The following is a 27,865-nucleotide window of genomic DNA, read 5'->3' on the forward strand; positions in this document are numbered from 1 at the left end:
TGTAGGTTATATACGGTCTTCTCATGCTACTGATAGCCGACGTCATCCGGCTGTTAGTCTTTGTTGTTTCTGAGTGTGGTAATTTTACACTAGTTGTCCTTTCATGAGCAAACAAAACCAAAAGAAAATAAACACACTCTCCGGTATCTTCAAGATCTTAATATCTTGTCTGTGACGGTCAAAAAAAATGTCCCTTTTACTGGCTGAGAAATAGCCTCAGAGAAAGTGTATTCCCAACCCCCCCCCCGCGGTGATGAAGGGCCAGTTCAGAGACAGTGGAATGCCTCTGAAGCAGTTACCCGCGGCGACAGGCGGACCCGCCAGGGTTTAATCCAGTCGGGTCCCATCCCATCGCGCTGCGCCATGCGACGGAGCATTTCCCGATGCCGGGAATTAATTCTGACGACTTCGGTGATGTTCATAATGAGGTCAGAAACTTAAAAGTTTACCTTTGCGTCATTAGCGCAGTTCTTGAATGTGCCTTTTAAAACACAAGTAGCAATTCAAAATGAACATCTCTAATTGCTACTTTGATTTTCTCTCCCCGCCCACAACATGGAGCAACATGTGTTTTCTGTGGCCTTCTCTGTAGGACGCAGAGCGCAGTTGTTCTTTTCCAAGGATTCTCTTTGCACCTGCTGTCTTTTTTGCAGGGGGGGGCGCGGGGGGGGGGGGGGGATCTTCCAAATTTTTCACTCATTTTGGCGACACAGCAGATGGTTGTAATTTCATCAAAGGTTGAAGCCTTTTTCAGAAACAACGCTCTGCGACAGTGTGACTCGGGAAAACCCAAGCAGGCCGAACAGAGTGAGCACGTCGTCGATCTCTGTTTATTTTGGTGTAAAATAAACGCGCCGGTTGCCGGGAGATAAGTAAAGCGTGCTGAATAGGATCAGCAGGAGCAATGACACGCTGCGATTCATTCGAACTTCCTACATCTGTCTTTCTTGCTCTTTCTCACTTCTTCTCCCCCCTCCCCCACTCGCTCCTCACATCCCGTCCCGCTGATGCAGGCCAGGCATCTCAGGGCTTAGCCTGCAACAAACGCAGCCCACCAGAGAGATTAGCGGAGCCAAATAAGCCAGCGCCAGAGCCGGCGTCACTCTCGCCATCAGTTTGTCTGCCTCAACTTTTCCCTCGTACATTTCCTCTAAACTAATGACCTTAAAGAGCCAAAGATGGCATTTAAGCAGCCCTTTTGTTGGTAAAAACAGACTTGCTCTTGGTACTGTCTTATTTTTTTTTTGGGACTATTTTGATGTATTTTGCTGCAGGAGCTCCGTTCTCCTTGGAAGACCAGGAACTAAGGAGAAGCTGCTATTCTTCTCCCTCCTCCTCCACCGTGCTGCAGTGGGCGTGACATTTAGCTATGCTAAACCATTGTGCATTATTCAAAAGAAAATTGGCCCTGCACAAATGTCATAGTGAGAAAACACGCACGTGCTGTTGTAAAGGACAACAAGGGAAGCTCATTTATTGTGGGCTTGGTCGAGCACATGCACATGCAGCATCCATGAGCTTGCAGGCTAAACTGGAGCTAGCCTTCTTGATAGCCGCCAGATCATAGCTATATCAAACTAGGTTTTAATCAAAGTCTGTGCTTTGGGGACATGATCCTCAAGTCTGTCTCTGGATGTTTGTACAGACCCAAAGAAAGATTGCTTGGATCCACATCAATCCACTTCTAACAGCTTCTATCTCATGCACAATACAACGTGCCAATGGGTTAGGGTAAGAGAAGAGGAAATTAACCATCGGTTCAGCACAATAATAAGCGCTCCACTAAGTTTCCGCTCGTTCCACCACCAGTATCAACATTGGCAATCTGTTGTGTTGCGCTACGGCAAAAAGAGCCGACACGACTCAGAGAGCGTTAATAAATCATGATCATGAAGCGCGCCATCGGTGAATAAACTCCGCCCCCCCCGTTGGGTCTGCGGGCACACCCGGCACGCCGATGCAAGTCGTTGGGCAATTATGAAGCAATTAAGATTCTGATAGGAGAAACAGCAGGTTGGTCCGCCCTCTTGGTGACAAATGATGAACAAGGGTTTTTCCAAACCGCTCATCTTGATAGTTCCCAATGACCTCAACTTAGATTTTATGGAGCGCTTCCTTATAAATGTTTTTACATTTTTTTTATTTAAGATGAGCCAGCCGACTGTCAGAACATGGCACGCCAGAAGGACCCATTGGAGCTATTTCTAACCTCCTCTGCTGATAGTCAGCTAGTCCTATTCAAACCGGGAGCGCCATGCCAAAGAACACACAACAAGCGAAGGAATTTTGATTCCCGTGACTCAGAGGACACGTCGCGCTGTTCTACGCTCCAACAAATATTTCTAAAGCAATAAAGCGAGTGCGTGTTCGTGGGTGTATGAGAAATCTTCACGGCCTGTGGGGACTTGTAAGGTGTGAACTTTGTTCAAATGCTAAATGCAGCTAAGCTCAACCTGCAGTTAAACGGGTTCATTAATAAACTCACACTCCCATATTCGTGTTTGCAACTTTTTCATTATTCCTGAGCAGCAGGAAAAAACAAAAGAACAGACTTTTCTTTTTTTTTTAATCAGACCACATTTCCTCTCACATCTGCTCTTGGATTTAGGTTGGATTTAAGTTGTCCTGCTCTTCATCGAATCACTTCCAAATCGCACAGCGCGCGGATGGATCAGAGTGTCGGATACTGTATTCACACAAAGCAAACGTGTCAACGGCAGACAGACACGATGTGCGAGGAGAGGCCACCTGAGGGGAGTCTGCACAGAAGCAAGAAACAAAGCCAAGGTGACTGGGGAAAGCAGGTGCAATGCAAGCTGAGAGGAAGAACCAAGACGGAAAGGGGCTCGGTTGGGAGTCTGGGGAACAAGAAGAGTCAGAGAACAAGTGTGTGTGTGTGTGTGTCTGTGTGAGAGAGACAGAGGGAGACATCCAGATTGAGAAGGAACATAAGACACGCAGGAAATCTGCAAGCAAATTAGACATCATTAGCCAAGAGGCGGCTAACAAGTCTAATTAGGGGGGAAGCAGGCAGGCAGTGATACCAGACTTGCTTCCGGACCTCAGATGCACACACAGTCCAAAAAACACACACACACACACACACACACACAGTGGCAAAGCACACTCACAGCCAAAGCTTCAGGCTTCTCCTAACTAGGTCAGATCTCTGATACTTTAAGTCTGAGGGTAGGAGGCAAAGATAAAGAGGAAGAGAGAGATTGAGGATAGATAAAAGATGGAGGGTGGGACGTCGGAAGGGAGACCTGTGTGTTCTCGGCGAGCTGGAGAGACTTATTTAAAAGGTGCGAGAGGGAGATAGTGTGAGAAAAGACGAATAAATAACTGCGCAGAGGTTGACTTGTTTACAAACCCAACAGCTGCTGTTTTTATTCCTGCCATTTACGGGGCGTTGCGTTTAGGATATGAATCTGAGAGAATAGTGCAGCTGCTGTTATTATCTCCCATAAAGATGTCAACTGTGTTAAATACACACGCCTACAGTAGTTTAGCTGTTATTATACAGACTTCCCGTGTGAAAGGAGGGCATTGCTTTTCTAGCACAGCGATCCAGTTCTGGGGTTTTGAGTGATAGCTTGCCAATACACCTGAGGGATGACTGAGCCGCGTTCCCCCCCCCCCTCGAAGCGCCGACGACTGAACGTCGGCTCCGGGAAGACGCACCAAAAAAAAAGAAAGAAATGGCTTCAGTCGAACAGCCCGCGTCTCTTTGTGTCGCCTCTGCTCACTCGCGCGGGGCGCGGCGACATATTGTCTCGACGGCTTCCGATGATCCCTCATCTCGAGTCGTTTACTAACTAGCGGCTCGGATCGGGTTTAATATTCCACGCACTGGCGCGCTGCGCTTAACGATGAGCCGAGCTCGTTGTCATCTGCCGTGCTATTAGCGCTAATAGTTTGGAGCGAGTGAGTTGTGAAGCGTCGGGACTCCCGTCTCGCAATATACGACTAAACGTAAACGACTCTTCTGTCTTTCAGTGTGGGACTTCGGAGAGAGAGAGAGGCCCTGAAAACTTAACGTGGTGCTAAGCAACGTTCAGCCGACCATGGAAAGCGTTTTGTAAAGCTGCGGTGGTTGGAGTACTGTAATTACTGTAATAACGGAAATGACTACCTGCCCGTCTAGTTTCTCCCGCATGCTCCGCCGGTGCAGCGTCTTGAAGGCAGTGAGTGCCGACATGAGGCATCTTTGCCTTTCATACTCAAAGTGACTATTTCGTGACAATGGTGACATATGGCTGCAAGGGAAGTGGCAACAAAAGTCGTTATGCACACACGTGTTTCAACAACAGCGGGGGCACGTGGCACACATTTCTTTCACCTGTCTCTGGATGGCAGGTCCCGTGCTGGTTGCAGTTGCACGGCACGCACGGCGAGAGAGGTCCTCCGGCGGGGTCCCGCCGGGTGAAGCCAGGGGCGCACCGCTCGCAAAACTGGCCCGCAAACGCCGGGGGACAGGAGCAGGACTCCACCCACGGGGCAGGAGGGTGGGCGGGGCCGGAGGAGAGGAGCGCCGAGGTCAGCGCGACCCCCGCAAGCTGCGACGTGTCTGCAGAGGAGGGGGGAGGAGATCGCTTAGATGGCTGTGATTTAAAAGTGATGCTTGAACAAGTCAGTGGTGAACATGCGTGTGTGTATCAAATAACGCTCGTCCATCCCTCCCTTTCTCATTGCAGGTTCTGGCCTGTGTTTACAGTCTGACACCCCCCCCACGCACGCACAAAAAAAAAAAACACACATACACACAATAACAGATTCATCCTCCACCCACCTACCCGCAAATGCCGCACATAATGCTTACTTTCACACACAGGGGCGCTGCGCCCACACACACACACGCACACTCGTCACCGGGGGGAATCTTTGATACGGCAAATGAATAAATCACTGCAGCAGAGCAAGACAAGAAGAAAAGGAGGCAGGAGGCAGGAGACAGGAGGCAGGAGGCGGAGGTTCGTCAGACGTGCGGCTCCTGTGGGCTTCGGGATCCCTCTCTCCTCTCATGAATAGTGATGGCGGCAGGCCATCCTGAGCCGAGTCCCTTTCACCCTGCACTCCACCAGACAAAATGACTTTTGTTCTCGGGGGGGGGGGGGGGGGGGGGGGGGACGGGTGCATCGAATGCCGCGCACGTCGGGGGCCGGGTCGCTTTGTTGCGACGTGGAATGGAGTGTCAGCGAACCGGTGGCTGCGCGATGAGGGTCAGGTGATCCAGAGGAGACGGTGGACCACGACTTCTGAGGGAGTCTTGATGCAGACGATGCTTCAGCGTTGATTAAACTATGGTCACTTGCACCCCTGAGGGAGAACCAGTAGGGACGCTCGTCCTGTACCTCTTGAATTCGATTGGTTCATTCAACAGGGGGGAAAAGTGCGCAATTAAAACAATATTTGGAAACTGAACTCTCTTATCGCAGTTAATTAAAAGGACTACTAGGCAGTGCAAAATCAAGCCATCAATCGTTTGTGCAAAGCTTGTTAAGACAAGTCCAGACTTAAATTCCCTTGAATCTCTAATGGCTCACTGCCCCTGTGGACTAACACTGATTAGCGCTCTTTTAGAAAACTTTATCATTAACGTCATTGACCATAAACTCCCGATGAGGCTATGCTCTCCCTTTTCCCGAAACTCAATTGGTTAGTTAAAAAAGCTGTTCCGACCAGCTGCTCCGTCTTCATGCCGCTCCAATCGGCGGCGACGCCTCATTGATGTTGCTTCTGTGCTTTTAGGATGCAGACTGATCGGTTTGGAGAAGGAGCAGCGACGTGGAAGAAATAAGAGTAAGATTTCGTGAAATAGTTGCTAGCATCTGGGAATAAATGTCCCGTTCTTTGGTGAGCCAGATCTGGAGCGGTTGAACTATTCCCCGAGCACATGCGCTGACATTGTTTTTCGTAACTATTTTCAGTGCAGCTGGAGCTCCTGTGTGATGTCAATGTATATTTGATTAACACAAATGGGAAGTCTTTTGAAGTCATTCTGTGGAGCTTCAATTTTTTTTGCAGATATTGTGGGTACGTCTCATAATTGGAGAAGATCTTTATTTTTCAACCATGCATATGGTACACACACACACACACACACACACACACACAACCGTACCCCATAGAATGTGTGTAAATGACACAAATAGAGGAAAATGACACTTACAGTTGTGTCCTCCGGCGTTGCTGATTCGGAGCGCTGTCAGGTTGTTTAGCAGTCGTTGGAACGCAGAGGCAGACAATGGAGGTGTGAATCTCATCTCGTTTTCATGAAGCCTGTGAGACCAGAACACACGAAACCAGCAACAGTACGTTAAAACGCAAACACACTGGGATTAGATTGTTCAGATTATCCACAATTGAAGTGTTTTTCTTTTTTGTTTGTTACTGCCCACGGCTAACAAGATACCACACGGTGTCACAAGTGCGCTCGACCGTTTTCATGCACGACAACACAACGGCACACGGTGTGCAGAAACATTGGACCGAGCCGACTTCCACACACATTCAGGGTTCTGATCACCGAGCTTTAACCATCTGCGGAGCGACATTGAGCGCCACGGCTGGCGCCTGCCCGTTGCTGCCTTTTCTCCCAGGTAACGTCGCAAGGTCCCGAGGGTACGAACCCGCTGTGACGCGTAGTGAAAGGAAGTATTTTCTCCCTCGTTAGGAGAACTCAAAATTGCCTCAATATCTAAGAACCCTCTGAGTGTGTGGCTCTGAATAAAAGGGTGTAATTAGTGGATTTCAGTCCAGGTGATTTTACTGAAGTGCTAAAGTGCCATTTCTTCAGAATCCGCAGACTTTCCGTTGAAGCTCCCCGATCATGCGTTGAGGCGTTCGTTTACAACTTATCCACCAAAATGAGTGCTACCCAATTATGATATACGGACCGTGTGATCGTAACGGAGCGTTAAAGGGCAGGGCCTCAGGTTCGTTGAGCGCATCGGCCTCGGTCAGGAGTCTTTTCATTCATTACACTAATTCACTTTCAAAATGTTTTTTTTTTTTTTTTGGGTACATCCGTGTCAGCATTCACACTTACTACCGCGCACATGACACACCGCGCGTGCTTGTGTGTGTGTGTGTGTGTGTGTGACCCTTCGTTGGTGCGGCGGGTCCTTCGTTCTTTGGCCATTGGCACATGTAGACACAGTAATAAAAAAGAGGCAATTACAAACGGGGCCTCAAAGCCGTGGTAATGGAGCTGGTCAGGCAGAGATAAGCATGAGTGTGCATGAAAGTGAACAAACTCCCGGTCACGCTTTCCCTCACGGAGCGTCGGCGTCCCTTTTAATCAGCGCCGAGCAGAGAGAGAGAGAGAGAGAGAGAGAGCGCTCCGAGAGCCGGCGCTGTAATTAAAGCCCGCTCCGCTGAGGATGAGAGGAGATCATCGGGAGTGAAAAGCCCGGAAAAAAAAGGAAAAGACAAGGGAACTGGACACACACACACACACGCACACGCAATCACAAGTACCCTTAGAGAGAAAACAAGAGATAGGGATACAAGGCGAGGAAGACATGAAAGGTGTGTGTGAGACAAAAAATAGAACCTGCGTGGGGATAAATCGTGACAAACACCAATCGCACACACACATTTTATCTAGATGTTCTAGTAATAAAAATGATAAAACTGTCCCGTCTATGGAATCCAACTTTGGCATTTTCAGTGACACGTAAAATGAGTAAAAAATGGTTTCTGACCATGAACTGTAAATGTCATTATTAAAATACAACAAGTCTCAAAGGTTCATCCGGGCACAACGTTTCCTCTTTTTTTCTGTTTTTTATTCAGCTGACCCTGATCTTTGATCAAAGTGGGTGAAATTTGAAAAACGTGACAGAAAGGAGCTCTACTGCCGAGTCGCACACACGTGGGCACCTGAGGCCCCCCCCCCCTTCCCCCCCTTTGCCGGCGGAGAACAGCTGATCACGGTGTGTGCGGCGTTAATCGTCCGCCCGGGTTCCTTGTGGCCTACAATATGGCGCCCGCAGACGTAAACATATGGCTACAAACGAGGCGGTTAAAGACCTCCCCCGCCTACTGGTCTCATGGCAACATTATGTGAGCCACCTCCTCCTCCTCCTCCTCGCGTCTCCTATTGACCCAAAGAGCTTCCACCCAATATCGAGACTATCCACAGGAACCAAACTGAGTTACATGTTTATCACCAGGAAGGGGGCCTGATTAAAAGGAAAATGTCCAATTCCATATTAATTGATGTTTCGCTTGCTACCATCAAACTGTCTCTCATTCCCATCCGCTGACTCTCTCGCTGAAGGAGGCATCTCTACTTTTACCCACTTCCCTCCACCACAGACATTGATGCAAGTGTATTGACTCCGGCCCAAACTGCCAACATTGGTAGTAATGTGTTCAAAAACGTATAAACTGGGTGGGACCTTAAGGATTGGTTTAAATAAAAAATAGAAGTTGTGATATGACTGAGACGGCTTTGCACCTTTATCAGAGTACATAGTAAGGATAAATCACTTTGTCTTTTTGACTTTACTAATACATAATATCATGAATATCATAGGGGGTGGAGCGTGAGCCCTTCCTCGCAACCACAACCAGACTGTGCAGGTTCACGCTTCACCCCCCCAGCCCCTCCATCCCCTCCACCTCAGCCTGACCGGGCCTCACTGCCGACTTTGCTCATATTTTAAACATACACCATCCCCACTAGCAAAGGGCATATCTCACTCCGACGCTGTAACTTTCTGTACAGTTTCTTCAGCTTCTTTAAAATTGAACACATCCCCTTCGATGCCGGCGGCGGCCCACTGGCACAGCGGGGAGGAGCGCGCTCCCTTTGCGGTACTGGACAGTTTTCAGCTGACGGACCGGAACGTGCGCCGCGTAGCGCGTTCCGGTCCTTCGGTGCCGCTAAACATTCTGCCTTTTTTTTTTTTTTAACGGTTTTCTTTTAAACAAACTGTCGAAAATAAAAAATATATAATCCCGCCTTAGGGGAGAAGAGCTGGCTGCAGGGAGGGAGTTGTGTAGTTCTGCGTGTAGAGACTCAAAGATAGAAACACTGGGGCAAAATTGAATACAAATTGCTGCAAAAAAGGAAGTGTGACGGAGGTGCCGAGTGGGATGAGGAGGATTACTGGCTACGAGACGCCGTGCCAAGTGGGGGGAAGAGAACAAAAAAACACAGAGTGAATGACTTAAGTCTGTTCTCAACAGGTTAAATCTGGAGACCGGGGGGGCCAGCTTCACCCACCCCCCCCCGCGCCAAGCTGAAGGACGACGAGCTCCTTCTCTCTCGCTCTCTCTCACACACACACACACACACACACCACTGATTTACGCTCACGCATCCCCACAGGGGCACCGCACTTCAGCTCCAATCACTCCTGCCTCCGGATTGACCACTTCACACTGAAGTGGCGAGAAGAAACAAAAGAGAGAGAGAGAGAGAGGGAGAGAGCGAGCAAAGTGCTGCGAGGTGACTTTCGGGGGGGGGGGGGGTGACGGTCGGTCCAATTGGACGTGTGTCGCCGCACGGGGCGAAGAGAGCGGGCGGTTTCTCTCGAGGAGGGAACTACGTGTTCTAGCACAGTCTGCCTTTTTTGTTTTTTTTGGGGGGATGGAGGGCGGATTTCGTCACTTGGCTGAAGGCAGTAGCTCGTGGTTTGTCTTTCAGACTTCAGGGCCAATATGTGCACGGGAGAATTACTGAAGGCTATTGTAGCTGACCACATATTTATTATATCCGTAAATATAATAAAGAAAAAACTGACTGAATGATGGCACATCAACTCTCACTCAATCCGACGAGGTAGAGGCTTAGGAGCCGTGAAAAACAATAAAGCAATCCAGACATCGTGGGTGTAGACAGCGACCCGGACGTGGATTTCAACCTTCAACATTTAGACGATTAGGAGGCCTGCTTACTTTCACATTTAGAATATATCAAGGATTAAAGGACTCACGTCTAGCAGGATTTGGATTTCAGTGTATTTGATTCACAGGTCTCCTTAAGAAAATGGATTAGACTGCTGCAGACTTTTCTACCGTTACGTCTTATTACTTTCTCTTCGCTCTAAAATGCATATTTTTTGTCATATAAATATTTTGTGTAAAGTGCTCCTAATCGGTTCGTTGCTGCACTGTGCCACGTGAAAATAAACTTGCTTTGCTTTAGTACGACTTTCCCAATAGGAAAGAGGATAATTGACTGTCGAGAACACAAACAAACGATTACAAATGCCGCGCACAAAACTTTTTTGTAATCTAACACGAGACAACAGGAAAACGTAAACTACAGACTGCCAGCCAGGACGTAAAATAAACATCATCAGCTCTGTGACAGGAACGGTGTCACAGCTTGATGTTGATTTGCTGCAGCCTTTGAATCCTAACAGAACCTTTGTCTAAAACAGCTCGGCGAAGGTTGTATCTACATCTCTCTGTCCATGCGGTAATGACGTCGCATGGCTGTGATCCGATGCGTGTGGGCGGCCCCAGAATCCATTTTATCCGAGCAATTATTTTGAACCATTTTGAACTCAGATATATATATTTAAAAATGCAACTGTTAACAGCAAAGTGCTGTGGTGAGAGAAGCTCTAACTCAGACATTCACGAGACATCTTTTAACTCAAACACAACTTGGCCATTAAGCTGTGCACAGCCTGAGCGCACACTTTCATCTCCTTCAGGAGTGTGTCACACCAGAAGACCTCCACTGTCCCTGACGAGGAAATCTACTTCATGTACTTGCATGTGCACACTCAGAGCAGCATTTCATATTAGCGTAAGACGTATATCTCTTTATTGCAACATTATATATTTGAGAAAAAAATTGAATTTATATACACATGTTTAATTTGATTTAATTTACTTACTCATATTCATACTCTTCAATTTGTCCACATTTGGAACATTTACTGCTGGTGGATGGTGAGAAAGTCTTTTCTTTTTGTAGGAATATGTAAAATAATAAAATTGCCACACACACACCGCTATCATATACTTTTTTGACTGGAACCGAAATGAATCAATGAATCATGCAGTGCGTTGGAACCCCGCCATCAAAACACATTTATTTGCACTTTCAATGGCCTAGTTTTCCTCATCAAAGTCAAAATATCTGAATTCATCTGCTGGCTGTTCGTTTGCTGCTTTTATCCAAATTGCCGCCCTGGTTTCGTCACATCAGGCCGCAGAGGGACCGCTCTGTGCACCTCACACTCAATCTGGTGGCTCCGCGTGTTGTCGCTGCGATCCCCTTAGCTCTCCTCTCCCCTTAGCTCTCCTCCCCCCTTAGCTCTCCTCCCCCCTTAGCTCTCCTCTCCCCTTAGCTCTCCTCCCCCCTTAGCTCTCCTCCCCCCTTAGCTCTCCTCTCCCCTTAGCTCTCCTCCCCCCTTAGCTCTCCTCCCCCCTTAGCTCTCCTCCCCCCTTAGCTCTCCTCCCCCCTTAGCTCTCCTCTCCCCTTAGCTCTCCTCTCCCCTTAGCTCTCCTCTCCCCTTAGCTCTCCCCTCCCCTTAGCTCTCCCCTCCCCTTAGCTCTCCCCTCCCCTTAGCTCTCCCCTCCCCTTAGCTCTCCTCTAGAACGACCTCGCCGGCCTCGTTAAAAAACGTCACGCTCTTGCAAGTTCCTCGGGAACTTTATCAACATAGTTAATATATTTGTGATCCGATGGGACCTTTTTAAAAAAGAATACTGATACTGGCGGTGCGGCTCGGTCAAAAAGGCAAAACCCCCCCAGAGGCCGAGGTGATCCCTTAACTTTAAAAATGGCACCAACTGCAGGTTAAAGTTTGATGAATTGATACAAAACAAAATGCGCAGACGGTGGTTTTAAGTAAACATTCCTCTTAGGAAGAATTGCAATAACTATTGTAAACCATGGTGACTCTCTTCCTCCAGCGCCAAATTACTCAAGATCAATTGTCAAATTGATTTGTTCTTGACCAAACATCCACAAAGCGTTCATTTCTCTCGGTGTCAGCTGTATTTTATTTAACTAGGCAAAAAAGCTAGCATGCTAGCATGCTAAACCGAGACGGTGGTAAATATTGTTCCTGCTTAACATCGGCATGTTCGGCACGTGGCGTCTTTAGCATTTAGCTCAGACCGCCGCCATTGTACACTGTTGACTCTTAGTTGACCTTTGTCCCCCTCAAGTTCATGTCAGGGTCACGATAATTGCCAGTTAAGTTTTGACTCCCTCAGAATCACTCATTTTGTACTTTTCCCGTCATTCCACTTCGGTGCTCATTTTCACCTCACTCCATCTGCTGGATGTATGAAATGGAAATGGGATGCCGGTGCTCTGTAGCAGCAGATCTGCATGACAGCGAGCGCATGGGGGGGGGGGGGGCTGGCTCATCGCCACATTCATACCCTGACATTCTTCTGGGACAATGCCAGCACAGTCAATGATGTGGAGCTGCAGTCAGCTCACGGGCATCCTCCCCCCCCCCCCCCCCCCCCGATACACCTCATGCACACATTCAGGCAAACGCTTTGTTATTCTCGAAGAGAGACACAGGTTCAACGGTGAAAAAATAAAAAAAATAAAAGGCAATGCGCAAAGACCTGTCAGACTGACAGACAGCGCGCGGCGGGCGTCGTACGGTACCTGACGACGAAGGAGCGCCGCGGCGTGCGGCCCCCGTCGCTGCCGCCGGCGTGCGCCGGCTGGGGTGAGAGGTCGGCGGCGAGGGCGACTCCGGCGCCTTGGAGGACCAAGGTGACGCGGCGGGGGAGCAGCTCGGCGATCTCCGAGGCGAAGGTGACGGAGAGGAGCCGCCCGTAGCTGTAGACTCGCTGACCCAGGAATTTCTCTAGTGGGGGGGGGGGGGCGATCAGAGGTTGGATGTTAGAGAGGTGAGCGGAGTCAGCTTTATTATCCAGCAGTGTGTGGTGGTGGGAGCTCAATGGGTATATGTTTGTGTGTGTGTGTTCATTGGAGCACACATGGAGCACTGCAGGAGTCTATGTGGGATGACCCCGCCCTCTCGTCTCTGGCTCATTACAGCACATTTAACAGAACATCAAAGAGTTCATCCCCCACTCGATTCACCCCCCCACCCTCCTACCGACGTCCCAAAACAAGTGGTGCTTTTGAGATGTAAAAATAGATGGGAGGGTTTTGCCGATAACAACAACAACTATTGGGCCAAACCGACAGGTTGCAGCCTTGTTTTTCTATGAGCGTAATCGCGTGTGAAGTACATCCTGAGGGTGGGGGGCGCTAAGGACTTGAGTGGGTGATTTAGCCTGCAACGGAGCAATTGAGCCGTCCGATCGTCTGATATCTGCTCAACCAACAGCCCTCCTTCGTGCACACCTCCCGTGCAGCCCGCTGCGCTACTGACGGACAGATTACTCCAGTGGGTTTGTTTTTTTTTCACCTGACCTGCAACACATTTTCCACACAACGGAATGAGGCGTTTGGACGCCGTCAGTCATGGGCTGCTCGGTGGCGTGTGAAAGCAGGAGAGGTGGGGGGGTCACCGACACAGGGTGAATTGTGAAGGGTGTTTTCACGTCTTGGCGGTCCAATACGGGCGCGCCTCATGCGTTCAGAGGCCGCGGGGATTATTAGAAGCAGCGGCGCACATCTTTCCAGACGACGCACTCCCAACTCCCGACCAAGGACGAAATTAAACAAAAAGGCCCGGTGTCATCAGAATGGTTCACACATTTAATACGCATCAATGCTGTAAACGGCGAAGGGAACGAGGCTGGAACAAATAGTTTTAATGACGATAGCTAACGTCTCCGCAAGAAGATGACAAGAATGTAATATACTGCTCAATATTGAGCTGAAGGATAATTTGGTTCAAATTATTTTAATTCAGGTCAACTTTTCTCCTTTTTTTTAATCATTTCGCAATCTAATACATTTGGAGTTGAATTTAATTTGTTCCCATGTGGTCGAACTCTGCCGGCAGATTTAGTGTGAAAATTGAACATGAAGATGAAGAAGTTCCCACGTGATTAGTAGACAACAAAGCAAAAGGATGCTTCAGGGCGGGGCCACCTAGTGCTTTGGTTCATGTTGTGACCTTTTGACCTTTTCAGTTTTTGATGAAAGTTCATTTATTCTAGACGGTCACTTATCAAGTCGTTCAGTCGGGACTGTCACTGTCGAATCCGTGCTTTTGTTCCGTTTCGACTTGACTGCAGACTTCAAAACGAGAAAAAAGTGATATTTCTTTCTATTCCTAAAGCTCGGCCGCCTGCTGCGTTTTAGGTCCACCTGCTCCACTCTCCCCGTGACACCAGTGATGCATCACTGTCTCCGTTCCCTCTAATGAGCTGCGAGCTTTCACAAATAACAAAACCCAACTCGAAAAAGCTGGGCTCGTCTCACATTGTTACATGAAAGGAAAAACTCCCGCTCAGCTGTACCTTTGAGCAAATTCAATTTACCGAGAGGATCCAGGAATGAGTAACACACAGTTAGCTATATTTACCATTTAAACACTGTGGGACCAGTATTTGTAAGGAAGGGTAAACTGGCATTGATAAAAGGGGAAAGGGCTTCAATTACACAACAAATCAATAGCACTTTCAGTGTCCGTTCAGGCGTCATTTATCATTTATTAGAGTTCGGAATCAATCGAAAATAGATAATTACAGCCAATCAGGAGCAGGGGGAGTGGCTTACAAACCACCAATCATCCGCAGTAAATACGAAACGCTGTCTGAAGGCAAATGAGCTTCCATAAATCTCAGTGTAGTTTCAGAATCAATACTTATTGATGCCGAGGAAGAAGAAAAATCAGCCTGTCGGGAAAAGAAATGAGCGATTAAATCCATCACCAATAAGACGGGGGAGCACCCGCTCACATCTCAACACTTGTGGAAAAACAAACAAAATACTCCAAATCCCTACAGTCAACAAGGCACCACTTGGTGTCAAATGACAAAATTACAACGACAAAACAAACCTTGTGTTAAGACGGTTTTCTCAAATGCACTTCTTACTTGTGGTTGCACGCTGTCCTGAGCTCCTAAAACGCTTAAGCTGACATTTACTGATTTGGCAACGGGTAAATAAAAATGAACCTTTGCTGAACTGCTTGTGATGGTTTTGTGAATCAAAGATGGCGGCAGCGCTCCGTTAAGAGAGGAATTTATAAATCAACGCTTACATTTACTGCCTTTCGACATCCGTTTTATACCTTTTTGTGCAATATGAACGTGGACATTTTATTTTTTTATGTGTATCATGTGAGGTATATTTTATAACCCTTGGTCTCTCCAGTAAGACACTCCCTGCCCCTCAACAGAATAGCACTCACCAAGATGCGGAAACAGAGAATAGGTACTAGTATACGTGCTAGTACATGGTACAAGTGATGCACCATAAGAATGAGTAATATAGGAAACTTGTGTTCACAGAAAGTCAACCGATATTACTTTTGAAATGATTAATAGGAAATACATACTGCACAGTCCTTGCAGAACAGTGGGTAATGAGGCCAGTAATGCCGCTGTGTGACTAAGCTAATATCCTTTTTCCTAAAGTGCTCCCTTACGGTTCTGAGTGGTTATGTTTCCGCTTGCTGGCCATTATTCTGCTGGGGTTCGGATTTGCATCAGTGTGGTTCCTCGTGGTTCTTTCTTTGTCTGTGGTACCACAGCAAAATTACTGCTAACCCCTAATAGACCATCAACAAATGGTGGCACTTGCGGGGTCCCTCACAAAAGCAATGGATCACCATAGAAAACAATGGGAGGATTAATCATGTTTAAGCGAGATCTGCTGCATCATATGGAAAATTGGTTGATTAAAAAGTTAGATATCGATCTTTTAAAGGGACGTTTGCCCAGAGTTTAATGAGAAGATTGATCCCTCTGTAATGTGGGTTTAAACATGTGTTATCGAAAGTATCCCACAATATGGCAACTTTTTAAAATGTGCATGTGATACATGCATGTAGGTATATTTGCATTCATTTGACAGACTGGAGAATCAAAGCTTTAACCTTTGCCGTTCATTCCATGTTCTTTCGTTGACACTGTTGACAGGATCACATTCAGCCAGTGACTGATTCCTCCACAACTTTTGGGGCAGAAGAGCTGGCGTTCAAGTCCTCAAATCAAAAATCTCTCCAACCGCGGCTTTGATTGGTCAAGTGTTTGGATCCCTCTCCCATCCTCTCTCTTCCACTACATTTTTGTGTGTTTTCGCGTGTGCAACCGCCCCCCCCCCGAAAAGGATGATCCGAAGAAGAAGGCTGTGATGGAGGGCCTTGCACCGGGGGCCTTTGAGTGAGGCCATCTGGAAGGGGGTAACACTTTAGTTAGATGTGGTCAGACGACACGTTGCACAGCAATATTCTGCCACTCTGTGTTAGTGCACAGTTCCCTTCCTTCTCTTTCTAGGTCCTCTTGTTTTTTTTTTTTCTTTTTATTTCCTAATTCCCTCCCTTTTGCTGCATCCTCTGCTTGTTTTGTGTGCAGATGCTGCAGCCGGCAGACTGGTTTGTATGCAGACCTGGATGCGGGCACTGCTACGCGGGTTGTGTGAGGCGCTTAGCTCCGATTGCTACTTGAATCAGGCTGACAGGTAGCCCGGAGCGGCTTTCACGGATCCTTACCCTCTTCCTCTGCGCCCGACACAAGGGCCGCCACATGCTGCTCTCTTTGCCTTCAACGACAGCCTTGTTTCAGTTAAATGCAGACTTTCCAACCCCCCCTCTCCTCCCCCTTTCTTTGTTTTCCTTCTCTCGACTCCCTGTTGCTTGGGGCTTAGCAGGGTGTCTTGTGCTGCAGATATGAAAAGGATCCACATCGCAGGCTCCTTGCAACAGATGGCAGCGAGGACTTGTGTCCGATGATCTCCCCCCTTCAGCGCAGAGCGCCGCTCGGAGGCCAGCAGAATCTAGTGGTGGGAGGGGGGGGGGGGGGGCGCGCTGTTGTTGTTGTTGTTGGAGGCAGGTCAGAGCGGCTGTTTAGGGAGGTACTTTGCGTTCGTCCGTGATTGTTTCCGACAGCCGTGCCCAAGTGGTCGGTCTGTTGAGTTCTGGCGAGGATCAAGGAGCCCCCCCCCCCAACGTATCTAGGCTCCTGCATACATTTTACATTTTTGGCCCTCGGTGGACGAGTAGTGGGAGGAAGAGAAGGGAGAGGAGAGGGAAAGGGAAAAAGGCCACATCGTCACCGGGGAGGTCAGGAGACTTAATAGAATTTCTCTCTCTCTTGCTTTTTTTTTCTTTCATACCGTCTCAAACTCCCCCCCCCTCCCCCCCCTTCCGTCTCGTCCCGCTACTCCCCGTCAGGCGGCTTTGAGGGAATTTCTCCGACCTCTTGTCCTCTGCGGCGTCGGCGGATATTTCTGGAGCTGAGTGAGCGACGCGGATCCCAAACCCCCCCCCCCCCCCCCCCCATTCTACTCCGAGAATTCAATAAAAAAAGAGCCGGTGATTGAATCCTGTCCCCTGTGTGACAGCTGAAGCCCGAGACAAACCCTTGGCGACGAATACATTCACGGGAACAGCAGAAATTGCATTTCGCGTGACGTTCCGGCGCAGAGTTGTCACTCATATTTATCTCGTACTTTGGGAAAGAACACAGCGGAGGGATTTCAGCACGAATACAAATTAAAAGTTAAAAGAGCAGCGCGAAGTGGCCGAGAGAGAGAATTTGAGAGCCGCTTTCAAAGCCGCTGCAACCCCCCCCCCTATAATCTTTAAAAGGAAATGTACACACGCGGCACTATGAAAAGAAAAAAAAAAGGAGGGGAGAAAAGAAGATCGTTAATAGGGATGGCGAGGAAATAGATTTGCGCATTTATTATGTGGAGAAACAACATAAACAAGCGCTGCGCGAAGCAGATAAGCAGGCTGCCACAAAGCTGCTCTCGGCCGGTTGGGCCGCTAATCTGTGCGCTGTGGCCCCCCAGAGACGTCCGACTGTGTGAAGAAGAGAGCAACTTAAAAAAAAAATGCTATTAACTATGTGCATATATAATTAGACACACACGTCTGCGTACGGTGAGGAAGGCGGCAATTCGTTACTGGCTCGCGCGCGTAAACACACGCAAGTCACGCAATTTCGATGCCTCACCACCAGGCAAAAAAAAAGACGTCTCCAAATGCGAGTCGTTCTCTGTGTTTTGCGCGTTTTTTTGGGGGGGGGGGGGCGTTAAACCTCCAGGACGGCCAGTTAATGCGATTGCTCCTGTTTTGCTTTTGGCCGCAGGGGCCTGCGAGTTGATGCCTGGAACCGACTTAGCGCGAGACGAGAAGAAGCCGAGCCAATATCCACTTTGTTGCTTCTCCAGCACGGCCAAGACATCCAATTCCATCAGGCCTTCGCTGCTGTGGGCGGCTGATAGAAATGGGCCCTAAGTCCCGGAGCCGGGGCCGGCTTATTCCCTTATCTTCTAATGGCTCCGATAACGGATTGGAGGAAAATGGTGTCAGAATAACTGCCACATAACCCGCTGCCAAATTACCTGATTAATCTCACTAAGGAACAACAGGAACAAGCTACGGTATTAAAGCCGCTCTCTTAACACTAATATAATTTACATATTTGCTGGAAGAGCATCAACTGGAGGATTTATTGCCTAATAACATACATTTTAACAAAACCAAAACCGCTCCCAGAGGACAGCATCCCACGCGTTTGACCCAGCCCGAGTTAATGGTGCGTCTCCGTGGAGTTATTTTCCTCACCGGGGGCTTTGTAGAAGCCGACGTCCTCCTCGCTGAGAGGCAGCAGGTAGACTTCGCCTTCCTTCCACAGCAGGGGGTACTCCTGCCCTCCGGAGAACTCTCCCAGCCAGCCGTCCTGGTCTGCAGACAAGAAAAGGAGACGTTTTGAGAACACGAGTCAAAGCTTTTCTCTGCATCACACACACACACACACACACACACACACACACACACACACACACACACACACACACACAGGCTGGATGGACAAGTCTGCAAAACACTCCACCTACAACACGCGAGAAACAATAGATGAATCATCCTGTCAAAACCTAAATTGCTCATTTCCCGACATGATTGACAAGTAGTAAACTTCACGGGCTTCCTTTTTCTCGTGTGTTTTCTTCTGCATCTGCGGCGCGCTTCGATTCGCTTCATGCGCGTCGTCAAGCTGATTTGACTAATTAGTCCGTTTTTGTCTATTTGAGTGGCTTCTCTCAACGTGCAGTGCGTTGAGCACTAGTGTTCTCATCTGTTCTTGGTTTAAAAAGGCTTTCTAAAGACCAAAAAATAAAAACAAGAAATCCGGTACTCATCGGCGAGCACGCGCTCGCCGATGAGTAAAAACACACACGGTGGTTAAGGGAAATTAAGGCGGAGCGAATTCAAAGTAATCATTGTGGGGGTCTTGTTAATTTCATCGGGGTAATTACATCCACCGCGCACCGTGGCAACCTCATTAGCATCCGGCGCATTTGAGGACAATACCTTCAAGGAAGTCAGAAGCGATGCTGGCGGCGGCGTAGCGGTCGGAGGAGGAGGAGCAGGCCAGCGAGTGGCCGAAGCAGAAACACGCCTGGCATCCGGCCGGGTTCACCGGCTCGAGGTTGAAAAAGCCCGGCTTGCATCTGCAGGAAAGACAACACACACACGCACACACACACCCGCGTGCATGAAAATAAATTAACATTCACATGCTGCATCACAGCGGCTCCTTTGCCTCATCCTCGCTGCAGCGTCCTTCTCGCCAGGCTCTCGTTCTCGGTGCAGCGGGCGGCGGTGCGTGCCAGGGCCGCGTTGTCGGTGGACGGGGGGGGGGGGAGAAGGGACCGAATGAGGCTCAGCTGCTAGCACCCTGAGCTCTGACCCGCAGACACTAGCTGCCATATGGTTGGCAACACCGCTACAAATCAGCCACTACACTGGTCGCATTACACAGGAGACAGGGCCTGCTCAACCAGCTGTGAAATCAGCAACAACAACAACAACAAAAAAAACAGGGAGGAGGGGGGGGGGGGGGGGGGGGGGGCTGTGCGTGTTGCTGATGTCACGGTGGGTTCGTCGGTTTGATCCAAGAGGAGCAGGATGGAGCCGGAGGGGGTTATTGACATGCTGTAGCAGTGGTGTGTCCCAGTGACGGACAGCCCCCACGGAAACCTGCAGCACTTATTTCGGACAAAATTATTCCAAAGCAAAAACGCACCTGTCACAGCTGTGCCCCTCCACGTTGGGCTTACAGGGACAGCGTCCGTCGAGGGGGGAGCAGTCGCCCGCGCTGCCGCCGGGGTCGCACTCGCAGGGCCTGCAGGACGACGAGGGACAGCGAGGCGAAGAGAGTTTAAATCCACCGCAGCAACAGAAGTCAAACGATGGAGCTGGCCGGAGGAGGGACACTTGGGCCTTGACCCGGGGGAAGGGGGAGGTGGGGGGGGGGGGGCAGGACTCTCATGACTTGTCCCCCCCACCCATCTGCTCTGAACGTGTTGGTTATTCAAATACTGGACACTGAGAGGCGTTAGGAGACAGATCTGTGAGGGAAGAGGCTGTGTGAGGAAATCCGAGGCCCGGGTCCGCGGTCACTCGGATGACATCAACATGAGTCGGGTCGCCTTCATTGATTTGATTGTTCTGGTTTAAAAGTGTAACAAATAATCTATTTTTTTTTTAATGAGGCACCATTTCAAATAATTCAATTATCCCGAGATGAGCCGTTTCCACTTGTTTCCGCTTCAGTGGTCTGAATAATTCACACCTCAAGTCGACAGCCCGGATTTTTCTGCATGAATGATAGAAGACAGTGTGTGTGTGTGTGTGTGTGTGTGTACATGCATGTTAACATGTAAGCAAGCATATATTTGTGTATTGATAGGACTTTTTGACGATAATCCAAACTAAGATTCAGCTGTAAAATAAATGTACCCTTCTGTTTTCTGAATATTGTTGAGTTCAAAACTCGATGAATCAAAAAAGCCTCTAATGCCTCCAATGCGAGCTTCACTCTGATGTGTTTGTCCCGTCTTTTGGGCAGCAGAACGCGCTATAAATACAGCACTGGAATATATTTGAACAGCCTAAGTTGATATGCTGAACATGTCAGATGTTAGAGTTCCCAACACAGTATGAAACAAGATTAGTATTCATTTGGAGTTGTGTTTTTTCCCACCTGGCCAATACAAATTCAACATCTACTCCCATTTAATTTCTTTGGTCTCCACTATGTCTGGGAAGCGCACAAATCTACAAGCTTTTATTTGCTGTGGGCCAAATGCAACATTTTTTTTAATACAGAGCATGTTAAAGGCGCTGTCTGAATAAAAACAACTTCAGCCATTATCCAAAACGCACTTTATGCTAAATAGAACAATCAACTGCACATTTCTAAGAAGACGCATGTGTTTGCTGCTGTTCCTTTGACAGGATTTGGCCAAAATATACCACTTCATAAAATACCGGCTCATCTCTAAGTGCGTTGTGATTGGCGGGCACTGCTGTGCAGCATAAACGCTACTGTCTCTGAAACAGATGCCTCTGCACGCGCGACTAAATCAAGTTCTGTGCAGTGTTACAGAAATATTAAAGTCTCTAATGCCACAAATGTACAACATATATTCATTTTGGGGCACGTTTCATCGTTATTGTTATTTTTTACATGCTAAAAAGTAGTTGCCAATGAGACTTTCTACAAGTCACCAATTGAGACGTTCTTTCTATACAAAAGGTTGTTTTAAATAAAAAAACGATTGTTGATGTTTTTGGTATCCAGCCATTGATATGCATTTTGGCAGCATCAAAACTTAGCATTCCATCGGCAGAAAGAGTAGGTCAGAGAAAGCTGGGATGAACTTCTTATGAATATAAATGCTGCAACAGGCTTGGCATACCCACGCTCACACACACACACACATGCACATTCGTAGACGTATGCACGCAGGCTCTTATGCATGAGTACTCAGTCGTAGGAACTCTCAGGTCAGAGGAAGTTGGAATGTGCTTTACATCATTAAAACGTCTGCAGCGGGCCGGTGCATCTCCACGCGGCAACAAAGGACACCGAGAAAAAAGAAGAAATAAGCACCCAGACAGAGTGCGAGTGTGCAAAGCCTCAGGGGAAAATCTGTCTCATGTCGTACGGATGGAAGCAGATCTTTAAAATCAATTAAACTCGCTGAGCTCGTTCTTGAAAAATACTGAAGTACAAATATAAAAAATAAAATTCTTCCCGTAAAAAGTACGCATTTGGTTCTTACTCAGGATGAACCCTCAATTAATGGAAAAACATTGTTCATAGCCATCAATCTGTCAAAAGATATTTTTCAAATGAGTGATTATTTCATCTCTGCAATGAACACCAGACAGAATTTCTTTAAATAAATACAATTATTTCTTGACAACACGCTAAAAGAAATTTGATTAAATGAGGCAAAGCTGTGAATTAGCTATTACAGAATTGAATTATTCATGATCCATAAATAGCTCACTAATAACAGATGGTGACAGTTGGAATAGTTTATGGAAGTTCGGGCAGATTAGCGTGGGATAAACGTTGTGCGCACAACTAAACCCCCGCCGACCTCTCCTCCCTAAAGCGCCGCGTAGGACACCGCCTTTGAAGCAAAGCGGGTGGGTTTTTTATATATATATATATATTTTTTTTTAAAGCTAGGTCTGTCCTCGGGGTTGTCTGCGGCTAAGATGCTCCTCTGAAGTTTTTCTGAAGGCGGTGAGGCTCGATACGGTCACCATGGTAACAGGCGGAGGGGAGGCCGCGCGCTCTGTGGCCGGGTCTCTTCCCTTCTGTTGGGGAAGGGCCGGCCAATCAAGCAGAGTGGCGCCCGTCTGCGTTGTGTGAACGGCAAACTTTCTGTGTGTCATTTGTTGGAGAATGGCCAGTAAACCACCACTCCTGCAATCTGCTGCTCCTGTAAGGGGAGCATGGGGATTGGTGTGATTGTGCCTTGTCCTACTTTCTTAAAGAAAGAAACAAAATGGACATTAATTCTTGTCAGGAGATGATTTGCAGAAGTCTTCATGAGACCGAAGGGCAACTTTTTCGTTCACAAATGCGTGTTTCCGTGCGAAAAAAATGGCTTTTTACAGCGGTTGTCTGCAGTTCGATAGTGTGCGGAGCATCCTGGTAGTCGCTGATAAGAAGGTCACTAATTCACAGTGGTGTCACATAGAGAAATGAGAATGCTCTTTTTTTTATGGCCGCTTTCTACTTTGATACATTTGGGCCCTGGGAATTTGGATGATAAAAATGAAAAACATGAAACTAAAGCCAATGTCTGTTGTATTCACCCCCCCCCCCACCCACCCACCCCCTCTTTTCTATCTATTATCATTGAGCCATTCCTAAACCGTCTGCCTTGTTTTCTTTCTTTCTTTCAACGCATCTCGCTCACCTGCAGCCGCCGTGGCCGAGCGAGTGAAAGCCAGCCCGACATGCGTCACACTTCTCCCCCGTCACGCCGGCTGAACACGCACACCGGCCTTCTCCATCACACTGCAGACTCACCGAACCTGTGTGCATGTGTGTGTGTGTGTTTGGGGGGGGGGGGGGGGGGGCAGTATATGGATCATCAGGCAGAAAAAACATAAAAACGTAAGGGTACACAGGGAAACAGGGAGTATTTTTTAAGAAAATGGACCAAAGTACATCATAATCCTCCAGGTGAATGACATGAAATGGATCAATGTGTCATTAATAATTTGCCACGGCGGGGATGAAACAGAATACCTGTTATTGAATTCTGTTCAAAAGAGCCTAGAAATGAGCTCAGGCCGAGCAGGAGAAAACCCTGCAACCACTCTGCGGCGGACATACTGTAGCTTTAGCTAATGGAAAGAAAAAAAAGAAGACGAGCAGCCTGGGATTTTGTGGAGATGAGAAAAAGAAGCCTGATGGAGATTTCTACAACCCCTGATCCATATAATGGACTCAAACAACGGCGTCCCATCATCTGAAACTATCCAGGAAATGTTGAGGGAAAAGATTGCTGATGGGTTTTTCCAAGTATTCATTCTGTTCTCTTTTTTTTTACCCTGGTGATGATGCAATTAAGAGCCCAGACCTAAAATCAGACTGTTAACTGAGCACCGAGTCTGTTCACTGATAGTGTTCAGAGGCACTGGATCAACTTACAGCAGTCATGGATTTATTTAATGGTCATTTGGGAAGCTGAGGCGAGGATACCTCGGGAGTGATGTCCAAGACACGAGGAGAACAAGATTCTATGAATTATGAACCCGGGAAGACTCTCATGCAACGTTTTTGGCAGTTGAGCGGTCCAGGTCAGCATGATGTAATATTAATAAAGATTTTAAAAAGCATTTAGCCATAAAGTCTGCAACAACTGATCCCGTGAGTAGGTAAATCTTCCTTATGCCGCCCTGTTGCGCCAACGCAGCATTCCGATTGAACCATAATTAAATGTTCTCACGCCAAAGGGGAAACGAAAACAGCGAGTAATGTATTTTTTTTGTTGTTGCATGGTTTATAAAAAAGGAGCATTTTAAGTTTGAATTTTTTTTTTTTTTTTTTTTTTTTGAATTTGTTTATTTATTTGAGCAGTACACATGGTGCTCAAAAGGAGTGGACTGAAGCAAGAGCTTATAAGAGCCCACCCCCAAGTACAAGTTTATCGTCAACACATCGAAGGCCCATTGCGTCTGCAGTCTTACCGTTAACGTTGCAGTTGCACGGTAGGCAGGGCTCCTCGGCAGACGCCCGGTAGTGGTTCCGCCTGCAGCGCTCGCAGTGGGGCCCGTCGGTGTTGTCTCTGCAGCTCACACAGCGCCCCCCGCTGCCGGTGCTGCGGTACTGCTCGGCGTCGAACACGCACTCGTCGGACCTCCCGCTGCAGTTGCACCCTGCCAGGGTGGGGCATGGGGCAGAGAGAGAGAGAGAGAGAGAGAGAGAGAGAGCAAAAGGGTCAAGTGAGGAGAGGTGAGCGAAGGAGGCGCCGGGGGTAAAAAGAGCGGGGGACATAAATAGATGGGATGTGGAATTAGAGACTGATGTGATGTGTGTGTGTGTGTGAGGGAGATTATGTTCTCTGGGATTGGATCATAATTTAGAGGCTCGCTGCTAATCTCATTTCACACAGGTCTAATGAGGAGCCAATCGGCTGTCAGGGGGCACTTAGACAACCGTAATTCATGTTTGTACGAGAGCAAATTACTCAGCTGATAACGCGCGATCACAGGTCTCTTACCCCGAACATCAAACCCATCCTCACCCCGCTACCCTGAGGGGGGACTTTGGTAAATTGCCTGTTTTATTATGAATCAAGCCTTCTGTTGTGCCTGCAATAACCATGTGGTTATTACTTCCTGTTAATAAGCAGTCTCAGCAGAGTTCACCTTATATCGAGGATTAAAAAAAGAAAAAGAAAATTAAAGCACTTTTGGCTTGACGGTGAATACAGATGTTTCTATTTTCTCTTACTAATTGTAAATGTATTAAACCTGTCCACATGGATGCAGCACAGCAGGCGATAAGAACGTTTCATCTCCTCACACACAAACAGTTAATTACCATCAGCAGGAAGAACAAATAAGACATGAACACATTTTTTTTTAACTTTTTTTGAAACACGTGATTATTGGGTGGCAAAAAAAACAAAATTTGGGAACTTTGGCATTAAAAGCCTCAGCCGATCACGTTGCGTAGAGCGCAGCGTGGGACAGCGAGGGGACGCTGCGCCGCCCCGTCTGCAGACAGACGTCCGTCCATTCTCGCCTCCCACAGTAAAAGCCAGTGACGCATTGGGTGTTTACCAGCAGAGACTCGTGCGCTCACTCTCTCGAACTGCTAAAATTAAGCTCAATGAAATATCTCACAAAGTTCTCCCTCAGACCGACTGCCGGACGCGGATTTTTTTTTTTTTTTAACAGAACAAGCTCCGTTTTCTATTCCTAGACAAGTTAAATAAATAACACGCGTAAGTGTGGAGTTGTAAAAAACGCACCTTTGATAGAGCTGTCAATCAAGAAAGTGATTAAGAAATAATGGAACAAATGGCTTCTGGGGTTGATTATAGTGGTTTAATTACTTTTTTCCATGGGGGGGACATCTAAAGGGCAATTCACGGTTTGTCAGGCAAGTAGCCCGAAACACCGTGTACAGTGAATTTATATGAGCTTCATCCATAAAAACATCTGCCACCCGAGCCTGGGAACAGCCCTGTAGAGCGTTGTGCTGATTAGTGCGAAAACACCTCGTGAAGCCGAAGGAAAACTGCAGAGTCGGCCGATTAGTCTCGTTAGTTTAGGTTCTCCGCCACGACCCGTCGCTAGGACAAAAACGTTGCCCGAAAGCGTCCGTCCCGCGAACCGCCGTCGTGCCCGGAGAGGCGCTCCGAACAGAGGCGCTCCGAACAGAGGCCCAACCCCTAAATGACTTCCCATGCTTTTGGTTTGGTTGCGCAAACTGGCCTTGTACGACAACCTTTGCGCCTGTAATAGAATAACGTACATTAACCGCCCTTTGGATGTTGGACGCAACTTTGACCGTGTGCTGCAATCAGAGCGGCGGAGGGAAACTGGGACACGGCCCCCGAATCCATTAAGACCTGTTTTCACAGAGATGCTACACAAAAGGATCCTTTTTTTCCCCCCCACAGCCCACTTGTCCCGCTCGACCACAACCATCGCCTGACGCACAAGCCGCCCTCGGCCCGTGCGTCAGGCTCCGAACACACAACAGCGCACAAAGGACTCTTTTTCCCCCCGTGATCGACGGAGCCAGCTCTTCATCCGACGTTCCCAACACATTTTTGGGGAAGGGAAATCGACAGGATTACAATATCCTGAGGTGTTCTCATCCTGAGGGGAGGCCGCTTTTTGCCGTCATACGTTTCTATTTTTCTCAATTACATAGACGTGAGACATCGTAGTTTTATTTTTAAAGGAGGAGAACAAAGAGAAAATGAAACTGACATGTGACTTTTGCTCTTAGCTTTGCACAAGGTCTGAAATGGAAATATGTCGATATGCGATATATTTTTTTTCCACATGGTTACAAGTTAACCGCGTAACCTTGGTAACAGGTGACTTTCGGCAAAAAGCATCCCTGGACCTCCTATGGTAATTGTGTGCATATAAATGATAGATAAGGGTTATTGCAGATGGATTTAAGGCTTAACATTAATACAATATCATTTTTGGTGGTTTTAAGCCTTTGCTTTGTCTGACTGTTGTACTTCAAACTTGTAAGTGGCATCGGCCTTTTGATTTGCAAAGTGTTGGTGGATTAACACTCGTCAACATCGATGTGTCATTAGGTGTTTGATCAAAGATTCCTTTGGTGTTTGAAGTGGAATTCCTGCCGTGCGTTTGTGTGCGTCTGCCAACAGTCGCACTTCGCATGTGTGAATGCGTCCAAAATGTCACCCCTTCCTCGTTTTTTTAAAAACATCAGACATTTGTCTGAAATTGTCGTGGGCATCGGAATTTTACACTTTACAGGCCAAGACGATGTTTATTATGAGGTCACAGTGACCTTAACTTTGACCTTCAATATCCAATATGTAATAATTGAATCTTTGAGTCCAGGTTGACATTTGTGAAATTCCCTCCGGTCGTGTTGAGGCGGACGATCCTGAAAACGAATAATAACACAACGGCGTGAAAAGATATGCAAATTGGTGAAATGATGAAACCCAGGTTACCTCTCAAACCAAACCAGGAATGTTTTACATTTTTATTATTAGGTGAAAGCAAAATGGCCGGAAAGTTTAGTAGTGGTTTATGAATAAAATCATGATTTGAGTATGAAATTGAGCCGTTATGGGCTTTCTGGAGCACGCATCTCGTCACTTGCATGAGGGTGGATGCAGTCTTCGCCATCTTGTTCATGAGAATACTGTCCTGGTCCTGTTGCAGAATGTATCGTGTGGAGGAAGCACGGCCCCCTGCAGGCACAATCGTTTCTCAATTGTTAA

The 27,865-nt window shown here is 47.7% G+C and overlaps 1 protein-coding gene across 1 annotated transcript in view; it reads right to left on the minus strand.

The window, feature by feature from the left end:
- The window catches only part of lamc3 (laminin, gamma 3), a 66,834-nt gene that overhangs the window by 16,643 nt on the left and 22,326 nt on the right, over positions 1-27,865 (minus strand). Inside the window, exons 5-12 of the mRNA XM_037485188.2 lie at positions 24,603-24,791; positions 23,324-23,441; positions 20,125-20,223; positions 19,410-19,549; positions 18,663-18,782; positions 12,605-12,809; positions 6,173-6,282; positions 4,343-4,570 (exon numbers count right to left, since the gene is read on the minus strand). Coding sequence (XP_037341085.2) covers positions 4,343-4,570; positions 6,173-6,282; positions 12,605-12,809; positions 18,663-18,782; positions 19,410-19,549; positions 20,125-20,223; positions 23,324-23,441; positions 24,603-24,791 — 1,209 coding nt within the window. The remainder of the gene's footprint in view (positions 1-4,342; positions 4,571-6,172; positions 6,283-12,604; positions 12,810-18,662; positions 18,783-19,409; positions 19,550-20,124; positions 20,224-23,323; positions 23,442-24,602; positions 24,792-27,865) is intronic.

The sequence above is a fragment of the Pungitius pungitius genome, chromosome 18 (assembly GCF_949316345.1).
Source record: "Pungitius pungitius chromosome 18, fPunPun2.1, whole genome shotgun sequence".
Taxonomy (NCBI): Eukaryota; Metazoa; Chordata; class Actinopteri; order Perciformes; family Gasterosteidae; genus Pungitius; species Pungitius pungitius.